Source organism: Saccopteryx bilineata, chromosome 3 (genome assembly GCF_036850765.1).
Source record: "Saccopteryx bilineata isolate mSacBil1 chromosome 3, mSacBil1_pri_phased_curated, whole genome shotgun sequence".
Classification (NCBI taxonomy): domain Eukaryota; kingdom Metazoa; phylum Chordata; class Mammalia; order Chiroptera; family Emballonuridae; genus Saccopteryx; species Saccopteryx bilineata.
Window position 1 is genome coordinate 296,282,045 of NC_089492.1, and position 26,732 is coordinate 296,308,776.

At 56.0% G+C, this 26,732-nt stretch overlaps 1 protein-coding gene across 3 annotated transcripts; it reads left to right on the forward strand.

The window, feature by feature from the left end:
• The first annotated feature begins 4,594 nt into the window (after nt 1-4,594).
• PPP1R12C (protein phosphatase 1 regulatory subunit 12C) lies at nt 4,595-25,917 on the forward strand. Of its 3 annotated transcripts, none has more exons than XM_066271036.1 (22): nt 4,595-5,050; nt 8,876-9,006; nt 9,089-9,207; nt 16,895-17,054; nt 20,290-20,434; nt 20,526-20,600; nt 21,302-21,375; nt 21,457-21,584; nt 21,689-21,762; nt 22,006-22,164; nt 22,241-22,308; nt 22,944-23,027; nt 23,245-23,335; nt 23,466-23,549; nt 23,634-23,694; nt 23,844-23,929; nt 24,028-24,068; nt 24,163-24,256; nt 24,459-24,595; nt 24,889-24,939; nt 25,132-25,182; nt 25,259-25,917. In XM_066271036.1, exons 1-21 carry the CDS (start codon nt 4,733-4,735, stop codon nt 25,178-25,180), a joined length of 2,229 nt encoding a protein of 742 aa, XP_066127133.1. In that variant the 5' UTR covers nt 4,595-4,732; the 3' UTR covers nt 25,181-25,182; nt 25,259-25,917. The 3 variants fall into 3 exon arrangements, with proteins under 3 accessions (XP_066127133.1, XP_066127131.1, XP_066127132.1); XM_066271034.1 differs by having other exon boundaries at nt 4,596-5,050; nt 24,459-24,563; XM_066271035.1 differs by having other exon boundaries at nt 4,596-5,050; nt 23,847-23,929; nt 24,459-24,563.
• The last annotated feature ends 815 nt before the right edge of the window (nt 25,918-26,732 follow it).

Genomic DNA, 26,732 nt, shown 5'->3' on the forward strand with positions numbered 1-26,732 from the left:
TCCACTCCTAGGCGTCTACCCAAGGCAACTGAAAACGTAGGTCCACACCGAGAAAGTGGACACCAACGTGGCAACCACATCATTCACAGTAGCCCAAAGGTGGAGACAGCCTAAGTGTCCGTCACCGATATATGGACACAGTGGAATATTACTCAGCCACGAAAAGAAGCGTGGCACAGAATGGATGAACCTCGAGTGATGCTTTAGTGAAAGAAGCCAGACATGGAAGGTCACATGGTGTATGGTTCCATTTTTTTTTTTTTTAGAGAGAGAGAGAGACAGACAGACAGAAAAGGAGAGAGATAAGCATCAACTCATAGTCGCGACACTTCAGTTGTTATTGATTGCTTCTCATATGTGCCTTGACTGGGGAGGGGAGGCTCTAGCTGAGTCCCTTGCTCAAGCCTACGACCTTAGGCTCAAGCCAGCGACCTTAGGCTCAAGCCAGCGACCTTAGGCTCAAGCCTACGACCTTAGGCTCAAGCCAGCGACCATGAGATCATGTTGATGATCCAATGCTGAAGCCGGCGACCCTGCGCTCAAGCCAGCAACCTCAGGGCTTCAAACCTGGGTTCTCAGCATCCCAGGTCGATGCTCTATCCACTGTGCCACCACCGGTCAGGCTGGATGATTCCATTTTTATGAAATATCCAGAAGGCAAATTCACAGAGACAGAGGTTAGATTTGTGCTGTCCAGGGACCGAGGGGAGAAAGGGTTGGGGAGCGGAGGGCTCAAGGGGCTGGTGTTTCTTTTAGGGGGTTGTGAAAATGTTCTAGAATCAGTGACAGTCACACACCTTTGTGAATATACTAAAGAACTGCTGAATTGGACACTTCAAAACGGTAAAAATTTTTGGTATGTGCATTGTATCTGATTTTAGAAATGCAAAACCAAAGCCTGACAAAAATATGTTTACAAATTTGCCCATGGGAAGATCAGCTGAGTCGCAAATGAATGCCTGTCACTTGCCATGCTGCCTTTCTGACTTTCAGAATAGGTCTTACAGTGGTGAGCAGGTCCATCTGGCTACTGGGCCCCAAATGCCAAATTACAGTGGCTCAAGCAAGATAGTTGAATTCCCTTACACATAAGAGTCTGAACTTAGATGGGGGCTCTGTTCAGTGAAGTGGTCCAGGTCTGGGCTCCTTTATCTGTGAGACAACATTGTCCAAGGGATAAGTGTTGTGGACTAAAAGTCTGTGTCCCCCTAGATCCATGAGTTGATGCCCTACCCAGCCTGATTGGTGTTTGGAGGTAGGACCTTTGGGAGGTGCTTAGGATTTCTGAGGTCTTGAGTGTGGGGTCCCCATGGTGGGATTAGGGCTTTATATTATTTATTTATTTTTTAAAATTTTATTTTGGTATTTTTCTGAAGTGAGAAGTGAGGAAGCAGAGAGACAGACTCCTGTATGTGCCCGACCGGGATCCACCTGGCATGCACACTAGGAGGCGATGCTCTGCCCATCTGGGGCATTGCTCCATTGCAACCAGAGCCATTCTAGCGCCTGAGATGGAGGCCATGAAGCCATCCTCAGTGCCCGGGCTAACTTTGTTCCAGTGGAGCCTTGGTTGTGGGAGGGGAAGAGAGAGATAGAAAGGAAGGAGAGGGGGAAGGATGGAGAAGCAGATGGGCGCTTCTCCTGTGTGCCCTGATGGGAAATTGAACCCAGGACTTCCACACACATGGGCTGATGCTCTACCACTGTGCCAACTGGCCAGGGCTATGGCTTTTTAGAAGAGGAAGAGACAAAGGCTTTCTCCACTGTGTGAGGATACAGCAAGAAAGTGGTTGTCTACAAGCCAGGAGGAGGGTTCTCACTGGAACTCCCCCCCCCCCATGCTGGCGCCCTGATCTCAGACTTCTGGCCTCTAGAACGGTGGGAAAGAAATATTTGTTGTTTTGTCATAGCAGCCTGCAGTTGACTAAGACAAAAAGTGATCCACCAGCCTTTACAAACAGGTCAGTGGTGGGGTGTCTTTCACAATATATTTTTCTCTTAAATGTAAAAGGCTCTTTTGTGCACATAAGGCTTCCAAGGACAGTGTTTAAAAGAAGTCAGAACTGACTTACAGTGTGCTTAGCCCTGTTCCCACACCAGAGAGCACTAGGGGAATGTTTTCATTTCAGCCCTCTATCTGAACCATCTTCATGATGCAGACCAGCGTTTGGTTTTCTGCCTGTTGCAGTAGAAGAGGGAACATCTTTTTCTTTTTTCTTTTTATCATGCTGAGGTTATTTTCACCAGCAGTGAGGAGAGCCCACAGCTCCAAGGTCAACCATTGAAATTCTAGGATTAGCACTGAGAGAAAATAGGACTGAGAGGTGAAAAAACTTTCACCATGGAAAAGAAAAGAGCAGAAGAGAATTTTAACAAGTAAGACAATGCCTGGACACAGCCAACGTCTTCTACCTATCAAATACTTTATGTCTGCTGTCTCAACAGCTCCAGAGATGAACTTACTGGGCGCAAGTCCCAGAGCTAGGAAAGGGACAGAGACATGATTCAAACCCAGGACTGCCTAAACCACAACTGGAAGTCTTTAAAATTTTTTATATATTTATTTATTTTAGCGAGGAGAGGGAGAGAGGGAGAGAAGTGGGGGAAGAGCAGGAAGCATCAACTCCCATATGTGCCCTGACCAGGTAAGCCCAGGGTTTTGAACTGGCAACCTCAGCAATCCACTGCACCACCACAGGTCAGGTGGGAATTCTTAACCATCGCAATAGAATAGAAATTTTAATATAGAAGGTAAAGTTAATGTGAAGATTGCTAACAGAGTTCATGGTGGGAGCACATCCTACAGTTCCTTCTGTGGTGTGGGCCAATACCCCAAATTCTGTCTCCCACAAATAAATGATCACAGTCACAAAAATACACCAAAACTTACTGACACCAAAAACAGAAGCTTCCATAAATTGCAAACAGCCAGCCACAGACACAATTCAAAATGCACGCAATTATAATGTGTCACAGTACGCGTAGGCACGTAAACACACATAACAACATTCGAATGATTTACTGCCTGCCTGTCCTTGAAGTTCCCTGAAGAAGAATGTTGGTGGATAGCGATGGAAAGTGTGGAGACGAGGACTACAAATCCCAAGAGCCACCACCGGGACAGCTAACCTCCTTGCATCTATGTCGGTGCTCCCAAAGCATCATGGGGTTTGTAGTTTATGTCTTTACACAGGCCCAAGGACTTCGAAGTGGGTGGAGTCTGTTGCCTCCGTCCGGATTTTAGTCTCTTTTTGTGTGACTTTGACGGGTCTTTATTCCAGTCTCAGAGTCCTGCATCTCTCCCAATTTGGATTTAGGTGCAGGATACTTAAGGTGAGGATTATTTCGTGCTCCGCGGAGCTACGTATGAGACAACTTGCCCTCCAAATCTAGTCTAAAGCCTTGCCGTGGACTACAAATCCCAGCATGTTTTAAGGGAATTGTAGGAGCGGGACTGTATTTCCCAGCGTGCTCCACTACCCGGGAGGAAACCTAGAGGGAAGATGAGACTGAAGGTTCTAGGGAATGCTCACAGTAAACTCCTCGTCATGGGTTCCTGTCCATATGTGATCCGGGAGCTATCATCAGGGGCTTTGGACTTTTCTTGTCATTGACCCCGATTTCTCAGGATGGTTTGGGGTATCTGCTTAGGACCGAGTGAGCCTCGAGGGGCGTGGCCCTGTGGACTACATTTTCCAACATGCCCCACAGCTGCAGGTGGATTGCGCTGAGCTTTGTTCTGCAAATTTAATTTCCCAGCATGCCGCGGGTGGCCAAGGGAGGGTCGGCCGTGAATTGTCTTGAATGATTAGGGGTTGCGGACTCAATTTCCCACGGTTCTTTGGTGTTTCCCACGACCTAGGGAACCCACTGATTCATTCATTCAAAAACTCTTGTCGATATCGTACTATTAGGGTCAGTTCTAGGCTATGGGAACTAGGAGTGCACGCAGAAGACAAATTCGCTGTTCCCCGGCAGCTTCTTTCTGGTTGAAGGGAGTAGACAGCTTACAATAATACATTAGAGCCTGACCTGTGGTGGCGCAGTGGATAAAGCGTCGACCTGGAAATGCTGAGGTCGCCGGTTCGAACCCTGGGCTTGCCTGGTCAAGGCACATATGGGAGTTGATGCTTCCAGCTCCTACCCCCTTCTCTCTCTCTGTCTCTCCTTCTCCTCTCTAAAATGAATGAATAAATAAAAAACTTTAAAAAAAATTAATACATTAGATTTGGAAAAAGCTGATAAAGCGTGTGGAGAAATTTGTTCTCTGTCTCTTGCAGCTCCTGGGCTGTAGAGTCTTTTTCCGACCAGGTTCTGTGAACTACATTTCCCAGCATGTCCTGGGGACACGCCCACCCCCTACCCCACTGAATATAGACTCCATTTCCTAGCGTTCCCCGGGCAGCATCCTCTCAATCAGATTTCCATTTGATGCCATAGAGCAGCGCAGTTTTTGCGCCTGGGGGCCGATACAGGCTGCAATGTTGACCATTGGCAACTTCCGCCTGAGAGAGACTTTATTTCCCAGCGCCCCCCGCGGTTCTCCCTCTGGACTGCATTTCCCAGAACGCCCCGCGTCGGTGTGTTGACGTCAAACGCCGGGCGGGGGCCGGGTGAGCCTCCCGCGGGCGGTGCGAGGCGGGCGGCAGAACCCGGTGGCCCCGGGGCGGGCGGCGGCGGCGGTTCGGAGCTCGCTCGCTCGATCAGGAAGCGGGCGAGCGGGCGGCGCGCGATGTCGGGCGAGGACGGCCCGGGGACGGCGGCGGCGGCGGCTGCCCGCGAACGGCGAAGGGAGCAACTGCGGCAATGGGGGGCGCGGGCGGGCGCCGAGCCGGGCCCCGGGGAGCGGCGCGTCCGCACCGTGCGTTTCGAGCGCGCGGCCGAGTTCCTGGCGGCCTGTGCGTGCGGAGACCTAGACGAGGCGCGCCTGATGCTTCGCGCGGCGGACCCTGGCCCCGGCGCCGAGCCGGTCCCCGACCCCGCCGCCCCGCCGGCCGCCCGCGCTGTCCTCGACTCCACCAACGCCGACGGCATCAGCGCCCTGCACCAGGTCAGCCGGGTCGCCCGCGCTCCTCGCCATCTCCCTGCCAGGTCCTGGTCGGCCCGCAGCCGTGGTCCTTGCCATCCTGTGCTGACCCTCCTCGCCCGAGCCCCCTTTCCCCATCCCGTCCAGTCCTGAGCCACTGGAACCGGACTTGGTTTTGGCTACCCTGCGCTGCCCTTCCCCATGGCCCCCAGCTTTCGCCGACGGCCTTCCGTCCGGTCCCTCTCACTGACTTGTCACTTGGCACTGTCCCTCCCCCGACCCTGAGCGCCCTTTACCAGGGTCGTCTGTGCCACCCCTACTGGTGTCACTTCTACTCTGCCAGCCTCTTCCAGGAACACTGGTACCCTCTCTGGCGCACTCTGCCCCGTTCCAGGCGGGTACCGCCTTCACGGAGTAGCATCCTCTCTCCTGGGCTGCGCCGGGCCTGGGCCTCCTCGTCCTCCTCCTCCGGTCCCTGCCCTGGGCCACCTCTCTGAAGGATCTGCCCAGATCCTTCCTTCTTCCGTGCCTTGCAGGTGCCTCCCTCTCCCCTCTCTCGCTCCCCCTTGGTCTGTGCCATTATGTTGCCTCAGGACGCGCTTTCCTGAACGTTCCCACTGCCTTCTGGGCTCTGCTCCCTTGAAGCGGAGGCTTCCCTGGTCTGGGTCACTTCCCTCTGTCCTCCACTACCACGCCCTCTTCCATGCTCCTTCTGGGCGGGTGCCACCCCTTGCCGCCCACTTGCAGGTCTACTTTCCCAGGGCTGCTTCTCCTGTAGGCAGCTAGCTGCTCATCGTTGTCCCCTCTTGCCCTTTGCCCAGGCGAGGCCTCCATCATCGACCTTTTTTCTGAGCTCTCTCAAAGCACCCACCTCTTCCTGGCTTTGGGCCACTTCTCCATCCTCTGGGCATCTTGCTTTCTCTGCTCAGACACCGTTCCTGCTGTGGGTTTGGCTGGCTTCTCCCTCCCACAGTTTGTGCCATCTCTCGGCCTTGTGTCATGTCACCTTGCCCAGGGTTCTAGAATCCTGTTAGTCTGCTCCCTCCACAACCTGGGCTCTTGTGCTTTTCCTCCTCCCCCCGCCCCCCCCTTTTTTTTACATGAGAGGAGGGGAGGTAACCTCCCGCATGTGCCCCCACTGGGATCCATCCGGCAACCCCCATCTGGGGCAGATGCTCAGACAAACGGAGCTATCCTCAGTGCCTGAGGCCGATGCTCGAACTGATCAGGCCACTGGCTGCGGAAGGGAAAGAGGGAGGGAGAGAAGGGGGAGAGAAGCAGATGGTTACTTCTCATGTGTGCCCTGATCAGGGATTGAACCCTGGGACATCCGCACACCAACCTGATGCTCTATCCACTGAGCCAACCAGCCAGGGCCCCCTTATGCCTTTCTAAGACACCCTGGTTGCAGCTTCCAGTGGCCTTGGGTCCCAGAACCAGGGCTCGTATCTACCCCACCCCCCCAGATTCTTTCTGTTTCTGGGTGATTTTAGCTATCCTCCACTGCCCCCAGCAATGGGACCGCCAGGGACAAGACTGGCCCACTGGAGAGTCTCCGTCCCCTTCCCCTATCCCTGAGACCACTCCCTCTCAACTTCCTAATATTGATCCAGTCCTAGCCCCTTCCTCCCTGCTGGAAGCCCTGGGAATTGGTTACTGATGGAGCCAGAGAAGACCCTAGGAAGGAAAGGTTGGTGGGGCAATGGGAAGAATTGCTTGCAGAGGGCCACTTCTCAGCAAGAGGAGCAGTTCAGGAACATAGAGTAACCCTGAGTTCTCATCCCAGCTCCTCAATCCTGTGATCTTGACTTCGTGGCTTTTTCTCTCTGTGCCTCAGTTTTCTTTTCTGTAAAATGGGACCAGGGACCAGGCCCTCCCTGGCAAGGTGCTGGTGATGGAGGGAAGTTATGTGTGTGTTAACTCCCTTCTGGAAGCAGCCTAGGTGGTCAGTGGGGAGTCACTTGCCCAGGCCTATGTGTTTCTCCCCCATTTCTTTTCCCATCCCCAGGATTGTCCCCTGCAGAGGCCCTAGTGCAACCTGGGACATTTTCTTCCACCAGAGGAGGGTCCTGCTTCCCTGAGGCCATGCAGGTTCTCAGAAGTTGGCCAGCTCAGGAGAAGGTCTTCAGGCTTTAGTGTCCCCCTTTCTCTGCTACTGTCCCCATTGCTGGCTACCCTGGACCTTCCCTAAGGGGCTCCTGGCTCTGCTTTTCAGGCCAAGCCCTGTTACAGAGCATCCTCCTTGGCCTGGACCCTACAAAACACCTTGCCTGGCAAGCTGCCCGGCAGGTGGGAATCCCTCTCTCATTTCTGGCCAACACTTGATAAACTTGCAGCTGGGGCTCTGAGGAGGCCTGAGGGGTTCAGGGGTCCCAGGTTCAGGGAGAGGAGGAAGTTCCTGTCTTGGATCTCAGTGCCACCCTGGGACAGCTGGGTGTGGGTCAGGTTCAGGTCTGGGGTGACCACATTGTGCTGGTTGGCCTGAGACGGGCCTGGTTTTAGCACCGAAAGTCCCAGGTGCCTTGGAAGACCGCGGTTCTGGGCAGATGGGTGGCCACTCCCATCTGGGTGAGTCCTGGGGGCTGTGGTTTCTGTTCTGAATCCTCCCTGGGGCAGGTCGCCAGGCATCAGCCCCTTGCCCTGCTTCTGGGTCTAGGAGTTCTTAGGTCTCCACTTGGTGGTATACTCTCGTCTCCTCCCTGCGATTGCATTGTGAGTTGGTGGCCAGGGGTCTGGCTTAGTGGGATGGACCCGGAGCCAGGATTCTCCGGTCTGAGCAGGGAGGTGCTGGGGACCTGGGTCCTGGATCCAAGGGAGGTGGGGCAGAGGCCTGGATTCCTGGGTCCCTGGTGCCCGGGCCCCAGGCATCTTTCACACGGATGCCTGTGCTGGGCCAGGTCCTTGAAAGGGAAAGACCCATCTCCCTCCTTGCCCCCCTCCCCCGTTTCCATGACAACCGCGTGGAAATAAACGGAGCCCAGAGTTCATCCCGTTCCCAGGGCACGTGTGGCCCCCCTCCCGTAGCCTGAGTTTCCATGACTTCATGCTCTTGGCCCTTGCGGCGGGCATCCTCCCCCTCTGCAGATGGGCCTTGTCTACGAGGTGAGGGAGTTGGGGGTTCACTCACCCTGACGACTCCGCGTCCTGGTCCACCGCCGCCCTGAGGGCCCCCTCGGGTCCAGCACCCACTCGGTGTTTGGGTGTGCCCTGGGTTTTTTTTTTTTTTTTTTGTCCTTGGAGCTGTGATTCTTCTTCCCTTTGTGAAAACAGAATCCCAACAGTGGGAGGAGTGGGAACATGCCCGAGGAGACCCACGGGAGTGGCGCCCCGGCTCCGAGGATCGCGCATGCTCAGTGCGTGTGAGCTGCGGCCCCTGGGGCCCCTAGCCCCAGGCGCATGCTGACACAGCCTCTCCCACCTTCGGAGGCCATGGTCACCTCCTGGAGAGCATGTGCAGGATCTGAGGGCGGAGGGGCTGGGCCTCTTCCCTTCCGTTCATCACTGAAGCCCCATCTTTGGGGATGGTGACCGCAGGGACGTCAGGTCTGACAAGCAGCAGGCCCAATTCCTGCACGTGGGTCAAAAGCACCCCTCTCTTCTCCACCCAGTTCTGATGCAGGGAGCTGGAGTCCCCCTGGCATGGTCTCCACTGAGCTCTGGGTGCCCAACTGTCACAAACAGCCGGGTGGCCGGAGGGGTCTGTCCCAGGGTCACTGGGGTCTCTTCCTTCAATGTCACAGCCGCTTGGCACCTTGATCTGTCCAAAGGTCCCTGTTGGGAGTCCTGCCTGGCTGGGCATGTGGTGTCTGGCTGAGCTCAGGGCTGACCGCCCTGTCCCTCGTCCCCCAGGCCTGCATTGACGAGAACCTGGAGGTTGTGCGCTTTCTGGTGGAGCAGGGCGCCACAGTGAACCAGGCAGACAACGAGGGCTGGACGCCGCTGCACGTGGCCGCCTCCTGTGGCTACCTGGACATCGCCAGGTGAGGCAGGGGGAGGGTGGGCAGGGCCTGATGGAGGGGCCAGGGCTTGGACCCCTCAGCCCTGACCTCTGCCCATCCCCAGGTACCTTCTGAGCCACGGGGCCAACATTGCTGCTGTCAACAGCGATGGGGACCTGCCCCTGGACCTGGCGGAGTCTGACACCATGGAGGAGCTCCTGAAGGCGGAGATCGCCCACCGAGGTGGGCGCTGGCCGCTGCCAGGGGTGGGGGGTGGCGGTGGGGATGGAAGGGTGGGGATGGGGCCCCTCCTCCCCGGGGCCTCGGGATGCAGGGGTGCAGAGCACAGGACTCAGACTACCAGGGATCAGAGGCCGGCCCCTCCCTCCGTGTCCTAGGACTCTGACTCCCTCTGTGCCTCAGTTTCCTTGCCTGTGAAATGGGGGTATATAAGTACCTACTCCTGGGGTTCCTTGGCACCTTAGATGAGCAATCGTAAAAAGTGCTTGTGCTCTGACCACCAGGCCCAGAATTGGAGCTCAAGGTGACATCGACCTGAATGTCATTTTACCCTCTGGGGAACTGAGGACATGGGTGGGGGGGGAGAGGGTCAGCGGGCTCATCCAGGGGTCTGTGGGGTGAGATTGCACAACCTCCAAAGCAGGCGTTCCCGGGCATGTTCGCTGACGGGAGTAGAGTGTGGGGTCCCCTGGGGGGGGCTGGTTCCCCTGTGCTCAGGATCAGTGAACCCCAGGAGTCCCTGTGGGCATTACCATGTTCATTTTCCTTTTTTTATTATTATTATTTTTTATTTATTTATTTCTTACAGAGACAGCGAGAGTCAGAGAGAGGGGCAGATAGGGACAGACAGACAGGAACGGAGAGAGATGAGAAGCATCAATCATTAGTTTTGTTGCGACACCTTAGTTGTTCATTGATTGCTTTCTCATATGTGCCTTGACCGTGGGGCTACAGCAGACCGAGTGACCCTTGCTTGAGCCAGCAACCTTAGGTCCAAGCTGGTGAGCTTTGCTCAAACCAGATGAGCCCGCACTCAAGCTGGTGACCTCGGGGTCTTGAACCTGGGTCCTCCGCATCCCAGCCCGACGCTCTATCCGCTGTGCCACCACCTGGTCAGGCCCATGTTCATTTTCTAAGGAGAGCATGTATTGCTTCTAGTAAATTCTCAGAGGGGCTTGTGACCCCCCCCAACACACCTAAAAATAGCTGTGTAGGACAAGTTGACGTGAGGGCTCATGGGACAGGCTGTAGCCTGACTGCCCCATAAGCAGAGGACGTAGGGCAGGTTGGCGGGGAACATGAACTACTTCACCGGGTCTCAGGGTTTGTGATGCCCATGGGATCCCTGTGGCTTCTCGCGTTGGCACCTTTGCCAGGGGTGGGTATGTGACTGAGGATGTCTTCAATGCCACTTGGAGTGGAGGACCAGGGAGGAAGCAGACAGTGCCAGGTGCCCCGCTGCAGGCCAGGATGGGAGTTGTCTGGGCCAGCCTCGGGCAGGTTGAGTGCCCCGCCTACCTGAGGGAGAGAGCCCTGCGGGGTCTGTCTGGGTCCTGGGAGCCCCACCTTGGTTGACGTGGGAGTTAGGAGACCAGGCAAACCTGGGACTCCCTATTCTTCTGTGACTTTTCATGTTGAAAAAACGTCAAACGCAGAGAACGGTCGTGACCTCCCCTGGGGTTCACCCGTGTTTCTGCAGGTTTGTGGGGATATAGCTCACAGGTTTGTGGGGATGTAGCTCCCCCGTGAGTATGGTTTCAGCATTGCTCACCCACTGCCCTGTTGGTGCACGTGATCTCGATCACCCCGGGAGCAGCCCTGCACCGCTAGCCAGCACCAAGGCCCTCACCCCGGGGAACCACCCTGGGCTCTCTGTCTTAGTGGGTCTGCCAGTTTTGGATGTTTCGGGTAAATGGAATCATAAAGAAGAGATTCATTAGTTTGATAACTTTTGGGCGATTTCTGTGGGCTCCTCTCCCCCTCCCTCCTCTCCTTCCCCCTTTTCCTCTCCCCACCCCATAAATCCACCCCTCCCTCTTCCTCCTTCTCTTTCCCGAACCTTCTGAGACCACGTTGCTGCTGCCAACCGCCCCCTGGCACAGAAGCTGGTGTCTTCTACAGCAAGGACAGTCCTGGCAGCCGCGTGGGTTGCAGCATTGTCACTAAGTGGGCAGCACCAGGACCCCTGTCAGTACCTGTAGGGCAGGTAGCCTTCTCAGTTCAGGACCCGTGGTCACCCTGGGAGTCAGGTCCTATCTGTGCCCCAGTACTGGTGACATTAACCTTGAACTTTGTTCTAGGTGTTGGCCAGGTGTTTGTACTGTGAAGGCATCCTCTCTTTGTTTCTGTTTTACCGGGAGACAGACAGACAGGAAGAGAGGGAGATGAGAAACATCAGCATGTGGTGGCGTTACTTAAGTTGTTCAGTGATTGCTTTCTCATATGTGCCTTGACTGGGGGGGGGGGGGGCTACAGCAGAGCGAGTGACCCCTTGCTCAAGCCAGCGACTATGGGGTCATGTCTATGACCCCACGCTCAAGCTGGTGACCCCACACTTAAGCTGGTGACCTCAGGGTATCAAACCTGGGTCCTCAGCGTCCCAGGTCGATGCTCCACCCTCTGTGCCACCGCCTGGTCAGGTCATCTTCCTCCTTGTGTAATGAAAAGTAGTGTGCAGGGCGATGCTTGGAGGCTGCCCCCGTGGGCCTCCCTCCACCTGGCCTCCCTGGACCCTGAGTGCGTGAGGATGACCATCAGGGGGTTCGCGAACTCTAGGATGTTCTGGGTTTTTCTGCAGGAATTGCCAATAGCACGCCTCAGTTCCTTAAGGGGGCCATGCTCCCCTTCTGTGGGGTGAGGAGAAGGTTGGGAGGTTGTTGGCTGCAGGACAGAGGTCAGCGATACAGCTGCAAGGACCCTGGGCTGCACTGCTGGGGGCGGGGCGCCACTGCCCCTGGAGGCAGGGCCTCCGCCCACATACCCACACAGCCTCATCTTCCTCCAACGCTTCTACAGGAACAGGGAGGACCCATCCGGCAGAGAGCCTTAGCCTGTCCCCCTGCAGACAGCTGCAGGCTGCAGTGGAGCCTGGCAGCCCTGTGCAGCAGGGCCAAGGGCCAGGACAGATGGCGCGCGTGGACAGAGGCTGGACGTTGCAGGAGGGAAGGCGTGGTCCGCGCTGTGGACACGGTCCTCTGCTGCCTGGTCCCACTCACTGTCTGCCTGTCTTTCCGTGGCTGCTGGTCACTGAGCAGTCCGATCCACTCAGCCAGCTTTCCGGAGCAGGGCTCTTATCCAGCGTGAGGGCCTCTGGGGCAGTTTGGCATGGGGCTGACTTACACGTGGCCCTTTGCAAGGACCGGACGCCCACTGCAGCAAGGCTCGGCTCGCCCGTCCTCACAGTTCCTGGTTCACCACAGCTATAAGGGGGGAGCAACCTGCATGTCCCTCCGCAGGTGGATGGACAACATGTGGTCGAGCCATACAGCAGAGATGCTATTCAGCCTGGAAAGGAAGGACATTCTGACACATGCTCCAACATGGATGCTCCTTAGGGACATTCTGATGAGTGAAATAAACTAGTCATAAGAATGTAAATACAGCCTGCATGCGGTGGCGCAGTGGATAGAGCCTCGGACTGGGACGCAGAGGACCCAGGTTTCGAAACCTTGAGGTCGCCAGCTTGAGCGCGGGCTCATCTGGTTTGAGCAAAGTTCACCAGCTTAAGCCCAAGGTTGCTGGCTTGAGCAAAGGGTCTCGCTGTGCTGTAGCCCCCTGGTCAAGGCACATATGAGAAAGCAATCAATGAACAACTAAGGAGCCACAACAACGAAATGATTCTTCTCATCTCTCTCCCTTCCTGTCTGTCGCTATCTGTCCCTCTCTTTCTCTCTGTCACACACACACACACACACACACACACACACACACACACACAATGCAAATACTGTGCGATTTTATTTATATGAGGTACCCAGACAGCAGATGCACAGAGAAGACAGGAAGCAGAATAGTGGTGACCAGGGTTGGGGCAGTTGTTGTTTCATGGGGGCAGACTTTCGGTGTTTTGTAAGATGAAGAACATTCTGGAGATGGGGAGGTGGTTGCACAACCAGGGGTCCCAAATTTTTCACACAGGGGGCCAGTTCACTGTCCCTCAGATCATTGGAGGGCCACCACATACAGTGCTCCTCTCACTGACCACCAGTGAAAGAGGTGCCCCTGGCTCTGGCCGGTTTGGTCAGTGGTAGAGCGTCAGCCTGGCGTGCAGTTGTCCTGGGTTTGATTTCCGGCCAGGCACACAGGAGAAGCGTCCATCTGCTTCTCCACCCCTCCCCCTCTCCTTCCTCTCTGTCTCTCTCTTCCCTTCCTGCAGCCAAGGCTCCACTGGAGCAAAGTTGGCCGGGGCGCTGGGGATGGCTCCATGGCCTCTGCCTCAGGCGCTAGAATGGCTCTGGTTGTGGCAGAGCAATGCCCCAGATGGGCGGAGCATCGCCCCCTGATGGGCATGCTGGGTGGATCCCGGTTGGGCACATGCGGGAGTCTGACTGCGTCCTTGTTTCCAACTTCAGAAAAATACAAAAATAAATAAATAAATAAATAAAAGAGATGCCCCTTCTGGAAGTGCGGAGGGGGCCGGATAAATGGCCTCAGGGGGCCGCATGTGGCCCGCAGGCTGTAGTTTGGGGACGCCTGGTAGGCGTTGTGGAGCATCCGGTCAGCTCCGGACCACTCCACTTGCCCGCTGCCATGGTGAGGAAGACAACCAGGGGCTGTGCATGTGTGTGAGCATGGCTGTGTTCCAGGAAAACTGTTGACACTGAGAATGGTCCACGGTGACAGGAAGCAGAGTGGTGACTGCAGGGACGGGAGAAGGGAGGCACAGGAAGTGACTGCTCACTGGGTATGGGGGTTTCAGGAACTAGACCAGGAGTCGGGAACCTATGGCTCGCGAGCCAGATGTGGCTCTTTTGATGGCTGCATCTGGCTCGCAGACAAATCTTTAATAATAAAAAAAAATAACAAATATATAAAACATTCTCATGTATTACAATCCATTCATTTCCTACCACTCAATGTTCATGGTTGCAGGTGGGCTAGAGCCAATCACAGCTGTCCTCTGGGACAACACCAAATTTTTATTGGATAATGCATAACGTACACGGGTCGTTTGTTGTATGGCTCTCACGGAATTACATTTTAAAATATGTGACGTTCATGGCTCTCTCAGGCAAAAAGGTTCCCGACCCCTGAACTGGACGATGTGATGGCTGCACGGCGTTGTGGGCGTGCTAAGTGCCTCTGAGTTGTACGCTTTAAAATAGTGAAATGGGTGAATTTCACGTTATCTTTCTTTTACCATCTCACTTCCCACCCCCCACCCCCTAAAGCAGGTGGCCTGTACCCACAGGCTGCCATTTGCTAACCTTATCTTCAGAAAGAAAGCAGATCTGAGAAGGATGAGTATGAACATGCAGAACATGGCACTGACTGCGGTGGCCGAATCAAGTCAGTGAGCTTGGTCCTCCCCTGCCCCGGAGCTGGCCACGTTCACCTGTAATGGATCTGGCTGTCCGTGATTCCCTTTAAGGAAGTAGAGGAGGAGGAAGGGGGCGGGTGGCTGGGTCCCCAGCACCTTCCAGGCCTCCGCACCCTGGACTGGACCCTTGAGATCGGCCCTCACCAACCAGGCATTCCTAGAATAGCTAGCTGCCTCTGTCTGTCTGCCAGCCAGCTGAAAGTCCCAAGGTGGTCCTTCGGCGATTAGCCCGGGTGCCACCAGGTGGCGCCAACGTGAAGCCCGGAGTTGGATGGATTTGGTCTTCGGCTGGCTAGGGTAGTTGAGTTTCTGAGATCCCACTTCGGCCACACATTTGCAACATTTGCAGTAGCAACAAAAGAGCAGATTGGTGATGGTGGTTACGTGAGAGGCCACAGGGAGTGGGGTGAGATCAGCTAGGGGCACACAGGCTTCGGTTATCTCTACCTGCTTAAGCCAGGAGGTGGTCCATGGTGGCTCTCCGCAGGCGCTGTCCATTGGAAAGCCACTGTGAGCCCCAAGTGCAACTGAGAATTTTCAAGGAGGTGCATGTAAAAAAGGCGGAAAGACACCAGTGAAATTAAGTTTAGTTATATATATTGTTTTACCCTGGTAGATCCCAAACATTCTCATTTCGAAATGAATCGGCAGAGAGAAAACTAGTCACGAGTGGCTGCACGTTTTCATACTTCAAAGTCCAGCATGTGTTTTAAGTTAAGGACACGTCTGAGCTCAGACTGGCTATATTCCAGTTGCTCGGTGGCCACGTGTGGCTGACAGCGACCGTGCAGGGCAGCTTGGCTCCATGTGCACTCTGGCAAGTGTGGGAAATCTCACGGTTGAAAAAAGTTAGAGACAATAATAAACCTTTCAGGAAGGAGACAAAACTGTCCCTAAAAAAGACCATCTTTGTGATTCCGGTCCTCAGTAGTTTTGTGGGGCAAAAGAATACAGAGCCTCAGTGACAGTCCACGGCCTCAACTAGGCTGTTTTGATCCAAAGTCAACGTCTGTTTCATTTGAAGTCAGACCTTGCCTCTTGCATCCATAAATGAAGCACAACTACCCATGAAGCTGATTGGGTGAACTGTTTCCCTGTGTATAAGACGTCCCCATGTATAAGACGCACCTTAATTTTAGCCCTTTGAGTAGTGAGTTTTTTTCATGCTTGCTGACCCCTGGGAGTGAGTTTTCTTTTCAAAAAATGAAATTAGTTCCAGTTCAAGTTTTACTAACTTAAAATTATGTTTGATACCCAATTTATAGAAACAAGAAGAATATACATTTGCCTCTTTTTAATGTTGCCTTGCACATTTTTAAAAAAATTTATTCATTTTGGAGAGAGGAGATAGAGAGACAGAGAAAGAGAAGGGGGGAGGAGCAGAAAGCATCAACTCCCGAATGTGCCTTGACCAGGCAAGCCCAGAGTTTTGAACCGGCGACCTCAGCATTCCAGGTCGACGCTTTACCCACTGCGCCACCACAGGTCAGGCTGCCTTACACATTTTTAAAATAAAAATTTTTGTACAATCATACTCTGGGTGGTCAGGAGACACAAGGACGTACATGAATGTTTGTACTAAAAGGGTTTGGGCTGGAAATTTGAAAAAAAAAAGTCTACATAAAGTTATTGAACTCAAGTTTTACTCATCATAAAATCCATCCAACTCCTCATCACTGTCAAAACTTTTGTCCATTAGCTTGTCTTCCTCTGTGTCCGATGACAAATCACTGTTTTCAACAATGAGCACAAAAACAAGTGCAAAAAGCGGGAAATGCAAGTAAAAAAAACTACAACCACGGTATAAGACTCACCCAGTGTTTAGACCCCAAATTTTTCAAAAAAACATGCGTTGTACACGTGGGGAAATACGGCAATGGCATTGACTGACAGGGAGGCTGGATTGTTGTAGGTAGTAGCAAGCTGGGAACATGGATCAGCCCTGGGGAGGAAAGAAGCTGCCCCCCCCCCCACTTGGACAGTTTGTTCAGTGGCTTTTTGCTTGGTTTATTCTACTCATGAGCGGTCAAAGTGGTAATTAATGGTGACAAAGTGCATGAAGATAGTGGGCTAAGGACGGTCTCAGTGGTGACAGAAAGAGCTAGATATCGTCCAACGCTGGATTTGCTCAATAAACTTTAGATTTTATACTTAGAGATCATTATCTCTAAGGGTGATACTTTGGTTGAAATGGGAAAATGCCTGCTCTTTCCATTCTCTCAGCCCCCAGAAGGGACTTGGGGATCCTTAGCAGAAGGGTAATTTGATAAGACCCTTAGCAGAACCCTGGGCTGCACAGGACACAGTTGGAACATTGCTGAGCCGGTCCAGACCCTCTGATTCCCACCTGTCACCTTCTTATCCTCCCAGGTGTGGATGTGGAGGCAGCCAAACGGGCTGAGGAGGAATTGCTACTTCATGACACAAGGTGCTGGCTGAACGGGGGTGCCATGCCCGAGGCCCGGCACCCCCGTACAGGGGCTTCCGCCCTGCATGTGGCTGCAGCTAAGGGCTACATCGAAGTGATGAGGTAAGCTGGGCTGGAGAGGACTTCCTGCTTTCCTCTGCTTTTTCTGTGGGGCCTGTCTGTTTCCTCTTGTCTTACATCTGTCTGCCTGTGGTTTTTGTTCATTTTCATTTTCTCATAATGTATGTACTTAAGACTATGTATTTGGGCCCTGGCCGGTTGGCTCAGTGGTAGAGTGTCGGCCTGGCGTGCAGAAGTCCCGGGGTTGATTCCCAGCCAGGGCACACAGGACAGGCGCCCATCTGCTTCTCCATCCCTCCCCCTCTCCTTCCTCTCTGTCTCTCTCTCTTCCCCTCCCGCAGCGGAGGCTCCATTGGAGCAAAGATGGCCCGGGCGCTGGGGGTGGCTCCTTGGCCTCTGCCCCAGGCACTAGAGTGGCTCTGGTTGTGGCAGAGCGACGCCCCGGAAGGGCAGAGCATCGCCCCCTGGTGGGCATGCCAGGTGGATCCCGGTCGGGCGCATGCGGGAGTCTGTCTGACTGTCTCTCCCCGTTTCTAGCTTCAGAAAAATACCAAAAAAAAAAAAAAAAGAGTATGTATTTGCCTCTAATACAGTCTTAGCTGCATTCACAAGTCTTTTGAAGAAAAAATTTTTAAAATTTATTGGTTGATTTGGAGAGAGAGGAAGGAGAGAGAGAAAGAGGAACATCGATTTGTTGTTCCACTTATTTATACATTCATTGGTTGATTCTTGCATGTGTCCTGACTGGGGATTGAACCCGCAATCTTGGTGTATTGGGATGACGCTCTAACCAACTGAGCTACCTGGCCGGAGCACAAGCCTTGATGTGTACGCTTTTCATTGTCATTCATCCCGTTTAGCCTGACTAAGCAGTGGTGCAGTGAATAGAGCATCATACTAGGATTCAGAGAACCCAGGTTTGAAACTCTGAGGTCACTAGCTTGAGTGTGGGGTTGTTGGCTTGAGTGTGGGCTCATAGACATGACCCCATAGTCGCTGGTTTGAGTCCAAAGGTTGCTGGCTTGAAGCCTAAGGTTGCTGGTTTGAGCCCAAGGTCACTGGCTTGAGCAAGGGGTCAGTCACTCTGTTGTAGCCCCCCACCCCATCAAGGCACGTATGAGAAAGCAATTGATGAACAACAAAGGTGCCGCAACGAAGAATTGATGCTTTTCATCTCTCTCTCTTCCTGTCTGTTCCAATCTCTCCCTTTCTCTGACTCTCTCTCTCTGTCTCTGTCAAAAAAACCCCAAACATTTTCCAATGTGTAATTTTTGGTTTGAACCATGGATTATTTAGTAGTACCTTCCAAGTACATGGGATTTCCTAGTCATTGTGTGATTACCGGGCTTTCTTGCACTGTGGTCAGAGAATGTGGTTCTCTGATTCCAGACTTCTGCAATTCGCTGAGGTTTGATTTCGTTCCCCAGCATGAATAAGGTGGAAGAGAATGGTATTGTCAGGCATAGTGCTGTATGTAGGTTATTAGGTCAACTTTATAGTCAGGCTATTTAAATCTATGTCCTTAGTGGTTTTTCCCCTCATCTGCTTATTCTGTCCCTTGTTGGAAGAGGGGTGCTCACAGACCGGTGATTATGGATTTTGTCCATTCTTCCTTGTGGGTCTATCAATTTCTGTTGCATATTTCAAGGCTAGGTTGTTTGGGGCATGTAGAGTCTATATTGTTGAGGTGCACACTCCCTTTCTGTCGCCCCGCCCCCGTTTGTTGGAGTAATTGCTTCTAGTTCTTGGCCTCAGGTTCTTACTCTCTCTTTAATACACCCCCCTTTGTGACCTGACGCTTTATTTTTAGTATGAAAATGGAGTTAAGGTGAAACCCTTCATCTCCGTTCACCTCCATGTTGAATCTGCAGGCAGGTTTTCCAGTGAGGTGTTAAAGATGACCCCTGAAAGCTCCAGGCTCGTGTCCCAGATGCTTAGTTCTGGCTCCTGCAGTAGGGTGACTTGTCCCTTATTCTAGCAAAAGTCCTGAGTCTGATGCTCCCTGGGCAGCCTGAGACACCTGCCTGTCCTGGAGCCAATCCCTGTGACAAGGGGAACAGGATACTCTGGATAGTCAGGCCCAGGGGTGCGCCTGTGGGGAAGGAATGCCCGTGTGACACTTCCTGGTCCCCCAAGGACACCCACGAGGCAAAGGACAGTAGGTGTAGGACCGAGGTGGGCACACCCGCGGGGAAGTAGCAGGAGGCCCAGCAGGGCTGGAGCAGAGGGCACTGGGGGACAGGTGTGTGACCAGATCCGCAGGGCCACACCCAGGACCTCCTGTTCAGCCATCTCCTCTTCCTCCTTGACCAAGCCTAACGCCAGTTCTCGAGAGCACCCGTGTCTGTACCCAAGCTGCGTTTGCAGAGTTGCCCTGGACTGGTAGCCTGGCCTTGCCCAGGATCGGTGGTCCGAGGGGCCGACTCTCTCCCTGGGAAGAACATCTAGCTGCGGTTTCTGGGCCTTGGCACTGGCAGCATTTGGACCACGTCATCTTTTGCTGCAGGGCATCCTCTGCACCCTGGGAGATGTGGCAGCAACCCTGGCACCGAAGCTAAGTTTGCAGACACTGCCAGCTGTCCCTGGGGTGACAGTTGGGTGCTGGGACGTCACTGTCCCTGCTGCCCCCTCCAGGCTCTTATCTTTTTCACAGGGCTGCCCCTCCCTGCCCTTGCCCACCATAGGTATAAGGAGCAGGGTACCAGAGGCCACCTGCTAGGCCGGGGGAGGGGTCAAAGCTGCTAGCAGTGGGGTCACTGGTGAGGAGGGCTTGGGGCAGTGTTCTTCTTTTTTTTTGTATTTTTCTGACGTGAGAAGCGGGGAGGCAGTCAGACAGACTCCCACATGCACCCAATGGGGATCCACCCGGCATGTCCACCAGGGGGCGATGCTCTGCCCATCTGGGGCATTGCTCCATTGCAACTGGAGCCAGTCTAGCGCCTGAGGTGGAGGCCATGGAGCTGTCCTCAATGCCCGGGCCAACTTTGCTCCAATGGAGCCTTGGCTGCAGGAGGGGAAGAGAGAGACAGGAGAAAGAGAGGGGGAAGGGTGGAGAAGCAGATGGGCACTTCTCCTGTGTGCCCTGGCCGAGAATCGAACCCAGGACATTCACATGTGGGGTTGACATTCTACTGCTGAGCCAACTGGTCAGGGCCCAGTGTTCCTCTCACCACCTGGCCCGGGACAGTCTTACCACTGTCACAGCTGCTGCTGCCACCACAGCCCTTGTCCTCGACCTCTGTCCTGGTCCTTGACCCCGAGCCTCTCTGGCCCCCAGGCTGCTGCTCCAGGCTGGCTATGACCCAGAGCTCCGCGATGGAGATGGCTGGACCCCCCTGCATGCGGCGGCCCACTGGGGTGTGGAGGATGCCTGCCGCCTGCTGGCCGAGCATGGCGGGGGCATGGACTCCCTGACCCATGCGGTGAGGACCTGGCCCTGCCTGTGGACCGCTGGGGGGCGGGGAAGAGGCCCCCACTCCTCCTTCACTACCTGCCCCTCCCCCTCCTCCACAGGGGCAGCGTCCCTGTGACCTGGCCGATGAGGAGGTGCTCAGCCTATTGGAGGAGCTGGCCCAAAAGCAGGAGGATGTGAGTCTCGGGCCCCTCCCCTCCCATCAGCACCTGCCGAGGTGGGGGGGGGGGCTCTGGTCCCCTGAGTCCCCAGTGCCCCCTGTCCTGGGGACCTGCTGTTTGCCATGGTGACCAGGACCTAGGGGAGGACGTGCAGGGACCAGTGCTGGGGTCCAAGTGACCGTTGGGATGCAGACAGGTAGTCTGCCCAGGTTCTGGCTGGGCCTTGTACCCTCGGGGGTAGCCCCAGCTGGCAGTGGGCCAGGCCTTGGTTCTAGAAAGATGTGGAGCGAAGAGTAGATGGTGTGGACTCCAACTCAGACCCCAGCTCTGCCATGCATTTGCTGTTTGAGCTCGGCACACAGAGGGGACACGAGGCGGCCAGGCTTGTGTCCGGGTGTGAGAGGTGGGAAAAGTTTGAGCAGGTTGCCCCTGGGAGCTAGGGAGACCCCTCTGGGGATGAGACCGGAGGCTGGGAAGTGGGAAGCCCATTGAGAACGGGATGATGGGGGTGGCGTGTGGCGCACTCGCCTGTGAGACCCAGGGCGGCTCCTACGGACGCTGCACGCCACCTGCAGGAGGACCCCATGCCGCCTGTTGTCGGAGCACCGTGAAGGCATGACCCACACTGCTGTGCAGGGCGGCCCTCCATGTTGGGGACGTGGCACCCAAAAGGGTCCGCAGTGTTCTGTTCCTCAGCTGCCCCCTCTCCCCTGCAGCTACGGAACCAGAACACAGCCTCCCAGAGCCGGGTCCAGGACCCCCAGGGGCCCACTGGCAGCAAACACCGAAGGTACAAGGGAGTCCTTCTGGAGGGCAGGGGCTGGAGGGGCCCCAGGCTTGGACCCCCGACCGCACTCCCCTTCCCCACCAGGAGCTCCGTGTGTCGTCTGAGCAGCCGAGAGAAGATCTCCCTCCAGGATTTATCCAAGGAGCGCAAGCCAGGGGGGACGGGGGGACCCCCCATCCAGGATGACGATGAGAGAGAGGAAGGCCCCACAGGTGAGGGACTGGGGGCCCAGACTCCGCGGGCTGAGGGAAGCGGGGCTGGTTCTCAGAGGTAGCTGGCATATTCTTGTGACTGGTCCCATTTCCTTACGCAATAGAGCCACCCCCTGCAGAAACCAGAACCGTCAATGGAGTGTCCTCCCCGCCATCTCCTAGCCCGAAGGTCCCCACGGTGAGTCTGGGTGCCCTGGAGGCCACACATCCAGAGGGTAGGGGAGGGCTCTCATGAAACACCTCTTGTCTGGGTAGGTCAGTAAAGAATCCTCCAGTACAGCTGACAGCCTTTTTTTTGGGTTGCACCTGCCCCAGGGGCTGCTGGGAATTATAGTTTGTTGCGGTCCTTCTGGGGGTAATATTTGCAATGGATGGGAAGAGGGACCTTTTTTCCATACCTGAGACCTGTCTCTTCCCCCAGACCCCCGAGGAAGCCCCCTTCTATAGGCGCTTTGGCCTTCAGAAGATGGGGAGCTCTGGTGCCCTGGGCCCTGCAGATAGGCGGGGGCCTGAGGGGGCCCCTGGGGCCGGGCTGCAGCGCTCAGCCTCCTCCTCCCGCCTGGAAGGGACCTCCACACATGTGAGTGGGACGAGGGACAGGGGGCCAGGCCCTTCTAGTCAAGCGGAAGACTCCGTCTCCCTCCCTCTCTCCACAGGCCAAGGAGCCCCGTCTTGCCAGAATTCCCCCCACCCCGTCCCAGAAGGTGCCAGAGCCGTCTGCCCTGTACGTACCAAGGGCCCGGGCCTTGCTGAGGGGGAAGGCGGGTTCGGCTTCCAGCCTGGTCCGCATGATCCCGAGCAGCTCTGTCCGCGCCTGGGGTCTGGTCCTGCTCCATGCCGCTCTGCCTCAGTTTCCAGGGAAGACATACAGTGCCATGTCCAAGGCCACCCAGGTCTAGCCTCCTCCTCCGGCTTCTGTACATGGTGCCCCTTGTCCCTTTGCCAGCACGGTGCCCTCCTGCGCCAGGGCCTCTGCTCTGGCTCTTCCTCCCTCCAGTCTGTTCCATGTCACGGGAACTCCCCGAGAGGCCAGCCGCCGTGGCCACTGCAGCCACCGCTCACATCGCCGTGGTGTCAGGACACGCACGCCCTCCCATCTCCCATCCGGTCCCGGCTCTGTCTCTTTTCCGGTGTGCCTGACCCTCCTGACGTAGCCTATGGCAGACTGATCTTTTTATTTTTACGGTGGTGGTTGATTTTACGTCCGTTCTGCTCAGCCATGACTCTTGGGACGAGGTCCTGTGTTGCTTTACGCACGGCTGTGTCTCCGGTGCCCGCTAGTCTTTGCGGAATGATGACCTCACGCAGGCGTGAGAGCCCCGGACCTCCTCCCTGGGATAATGCCACTCCTCCCTCCAGGATCCCGGAGCCTGAAAACTCAGGGAAGCCCACTGTCCCTGCGGCCTCTGCAGCGCCCGCTGTGGAGTCCCGGGACCGCCGGAGGTAAAGAGGCCCCTGAAAGTGGTCTCCCGGGATGGAATGACTAGTTACCCAGGAGGCCCTGGGGCTCTGGGAGGGAACACCCAAGGGAGAGTTTGCCCCAGGGCCTGCTGGGAGTTGAAGTCCTTCTGTAGAACTTGCCTGCCCTTCAGGGTGTCAGCCATGGGATGGGGACAGGCCCGAAAGGAGCCCTCCCTGAGGTTAGGGGCCCTAAACACAGGTCCTACCAGATGCCTGTGCGCGACGAGGAGTCCGAGTCCCAGCGGAAAGCTCGCTCTCGCCTCATGCGCCAGTCTCGGAGGTCCACTCAGGTGTGGGGGGCGGGCAGGGGGTCTGGACTCTATGGCCTAAGGGAGGAGGGGCTGGGGGTCTGGACTCGGGCCCTCAAGGGGCTATTCCCTGGGTCCCGGGAACCTGACCGCCCGCCCCCTCTCCCTGCAGGGCGTGACTCTGACAGACCTGAAGGAGGCAGAGAAAGTGGCAGGGAAGGCCCCGGAACCAGAGAAGTCGTGCCCACAGAACTCGGTGAGAAGCCACGGGGTCAGGGGACTGGGCAGGGGGTGGTACAAGAAGCCTTTGTCCGCTGACCCCCCTGTCCCTCTGCCACAGGACCCTTCCTGGCAGCCCCGAGTCCCTGGGGTTGAGAACTCTGATGGCCCTGCCCAGAGAGGTGAGGTCTGGTCTCTGGGAGGTCCTCCTGCTGAGCCCACCCGCCTGCCCATTCCCTCCTGCCACAGTCTTCCCGCTTTCCTGGAGTCTTGGGCCCAGGGACTCTCAGACCACAGAGAGGGGGATTCCTGATTCTTGCCCCTCCCCTAGTAGAGGCGCCCGACGGGCAGGGTCAGGGACCACAAGTCTCCAGAGAGCACCACAGAGTTGGCAAGGAGCGGAGAGGGCCTGCGGAGGTGAGGGGTGGACCCTAGTGGGCCAGTTGGGGGTGTGGGTGGGGGAGCAGGGGCACACTCCCCCTTCAGGCGTCCACTAAACCCCACCCTGCCCACAGGGGGAGGAGGCGGAAGCAAGGGACATCAGCCCAGAATCCAGGTACAGTATGGGCAGGACAGGGCAGGGCAGGGTCTGGGCTGACTGATGGCGTGCCCCCTGCCACCCCCTGACACTGTGCTTTGATCCCTCCCAGCACTCTCGAGGCCCGCCCGTTGTCCCGCAGGCAGCGGCACCGCAACCCAGAGCCCCAGCCGGCATCCGAAGAGCCTGACGGAGGCTTCAGGAAGGTTGGTGACCCCACCCCATCGTCGGTGCGGTTACCAGTCCCACCAGTCCGCCTTCACACACCTGCCCTCCTGCCCAGCAGTACCCTGCCTGCCCAGTCCGCGCATCCCTGCCCTCACTGCTGTGCTTGACCTCATCTGTGCGCCGTTGGCCCCGCCCCTGCACTCCGGCCTGACCCCCTGTCCCTCCTCCCGGGGCCCCCAGCTCTATGCAGAGCTGCGCAGTGAGAACGCGAGGCTTCGCGAGGCCCTGACGGAAACCACGCTGCAGCTGGCGCAGCTCAAAGTGGAGCTGGAGCGCGCCACACAGGTGATGGCCCTGGCATCCCTGTTTGAGGAGAGGTGGGTGGCTCAGTACCTAAGGGGGGGCGGGGCACAGGAGCAGCAATGGGCGGGGCCTGGCTGGGCTCCGCCTTCAGAGGGCAGGGCCTGAGCATGCATGAGTAATGGGATTGGGAGCTCCTGTCTCCTTTCAAGGGGCAGGGCTCTGGGGGCGAGGTTTAGATGATGCAGGGCGGGGCATGTGGGCCAGCAATGAACTGCCATGTCCAGTCCAGCCAGAATCCTGGACTGCCTTCCCGGCCATTGCGGCTTGGCCGTTTCTCTGACGCCTGTGCCTTTTCTGCCCCCACCAGAGGCAGGAGAGCTTTGCAGAGAGGCCGGCCCTTCTGGAGCTGGAGAGATTCGTGAGTGGGGCGGCTGGGGTGGGGCCGGACATGTCCCCAGCTTTACAAGCCTGTGCAGGTTTGCACGGAGGGGGTCACGCTGACCTTCTGACCTGGCCCTTTGACCTTGCTCCATCTCTCAGCCCCGCTCATCCTCTGGCCTTTCCCACTCCTAGTCCCTTGTTCTCACCCTCCCGCATGTGTTCGCTGCAGGAGCGCAGGGCCTTGGAGCGAAAGGCCGCGGAACTGGAGGAGGAGCTGAAGGTGAGGACTTCTGGGGCACTGTGGGCTGTGGGCTAGGCCTGTCCAGGACCCCAGCTGACCCCGTCCTGTCCCACAGGCCCTGTCCGACCTCCGGGCTGACAACCAGCGACTCAAGGATGAGAATGCCGCCCTGATCCGGGTCATCAGCAAACTCTCGAAGTGACTCTGAAGGACTTGTCCCCACACCTGCATTCATACAGCTGCTTCTACCACATGCACCCCTTCCCCTGCGTGAACACGAGTGACAGGGCTCCTGGGGGAGTCTCTGAGAAGCCATAACCTCCCCTCGGGACCTCCGGACTGGCAGGGAAGGACAGAGTCCCCAGGAGCCAAGGGGGGCCGTCTGAGGCCAGGATGGAGGCAGAGGTGGGAGGCTGAGCCAGATAGGGGGACGTTGTTGAGGGGGGACCAAGGTTGGAGGCCAGACCAGGAAGGAACCAAGGACCAGGAAGTGCCAGGACCAGTAGCCAGGACCAGAGTGGCCACCCGGAGGCCCCCTCTCACGTGTGATGCCACCCAGTCACCCCTCCTGCTCCTGAACAGGGATCCGAGAATGTGCCAAGTGTCCCACTGGCCTCAGCCAGTTGGGCCTGTATATAGGGTCCGTGTGCAATAGGGAGGGATGTCTTCTATTTTTTGCTGCCCCCTCTCCGGACACTGTCTGGGGCAGGGGGAGAAGGTATTTTCGAGACAAAGCACAGGCACCACAAATAAAAGTCATGAAGTTGCCACTCAGTGACTACGTTCTTAGCTGGGGCTGGGCTCTGCTTCTGTGCCCTTCTGTGTCAGTGACCACACCACCGGGATGTGCGAGTGGGGTGCTGAGGGGGGGAGGCTGTGTTCCAGGGTGGGAAGGGACTTTAGGAAGGGGCGGTTGGAGCAGAGGTCCCAGCCAGGGCTGGCATCTCTTTTTATTTTTTTTTTGGTGAGAGGATAGGAGGCAGAGACAGACTCCTGCATGTGCCCAACTGGAATCCATCTGGCAAGCCCACTAGGGGACAGTGCTCTGCCCACCTGAGGTGTTGCTCCATTGCTTAGCAATAGCGCTCTTATTAGAACCTGAGGCAGAGGCCATGGAACCATCCTCAGCACCAACCCGCTTCAATTGAGCCATGGCTGCAGGAGGGGTGGAGAAGAGAGAGAGAGAGAGCACCAGAGAGAACCAAGAGGGGGAAGGGTGGAGAAGCAGATGGGCACATCTCCTGTGTGCCCTGACTGGGAATTGAACCCGGGACATCCACATGCCAGGCTAATGCTCTACCACTGAGCCAACTGGCCAGAGCCATTGTCATCACTGCTTTTGATAGAATCATTTGCCAACATTTAAAATTTGGATAATTTGTGGCCTGGCCAGGTGGCTCAGTGAATAAAGCGTTGTCCTGTAGCACCGAGGTTGCCGGTTTGATTCCCCTTTCAGGGCATGTATGAGAAGCATTCAGTGAGTACACAACTAAATGGGACTGGCAAGTTGATGCTTCTCTCTCTTTCCCCTCTCCTTCCTTTTCTTTCTTCCTTCCTCCCTTCCTCAATCAATGGGGATTTTTTTAATA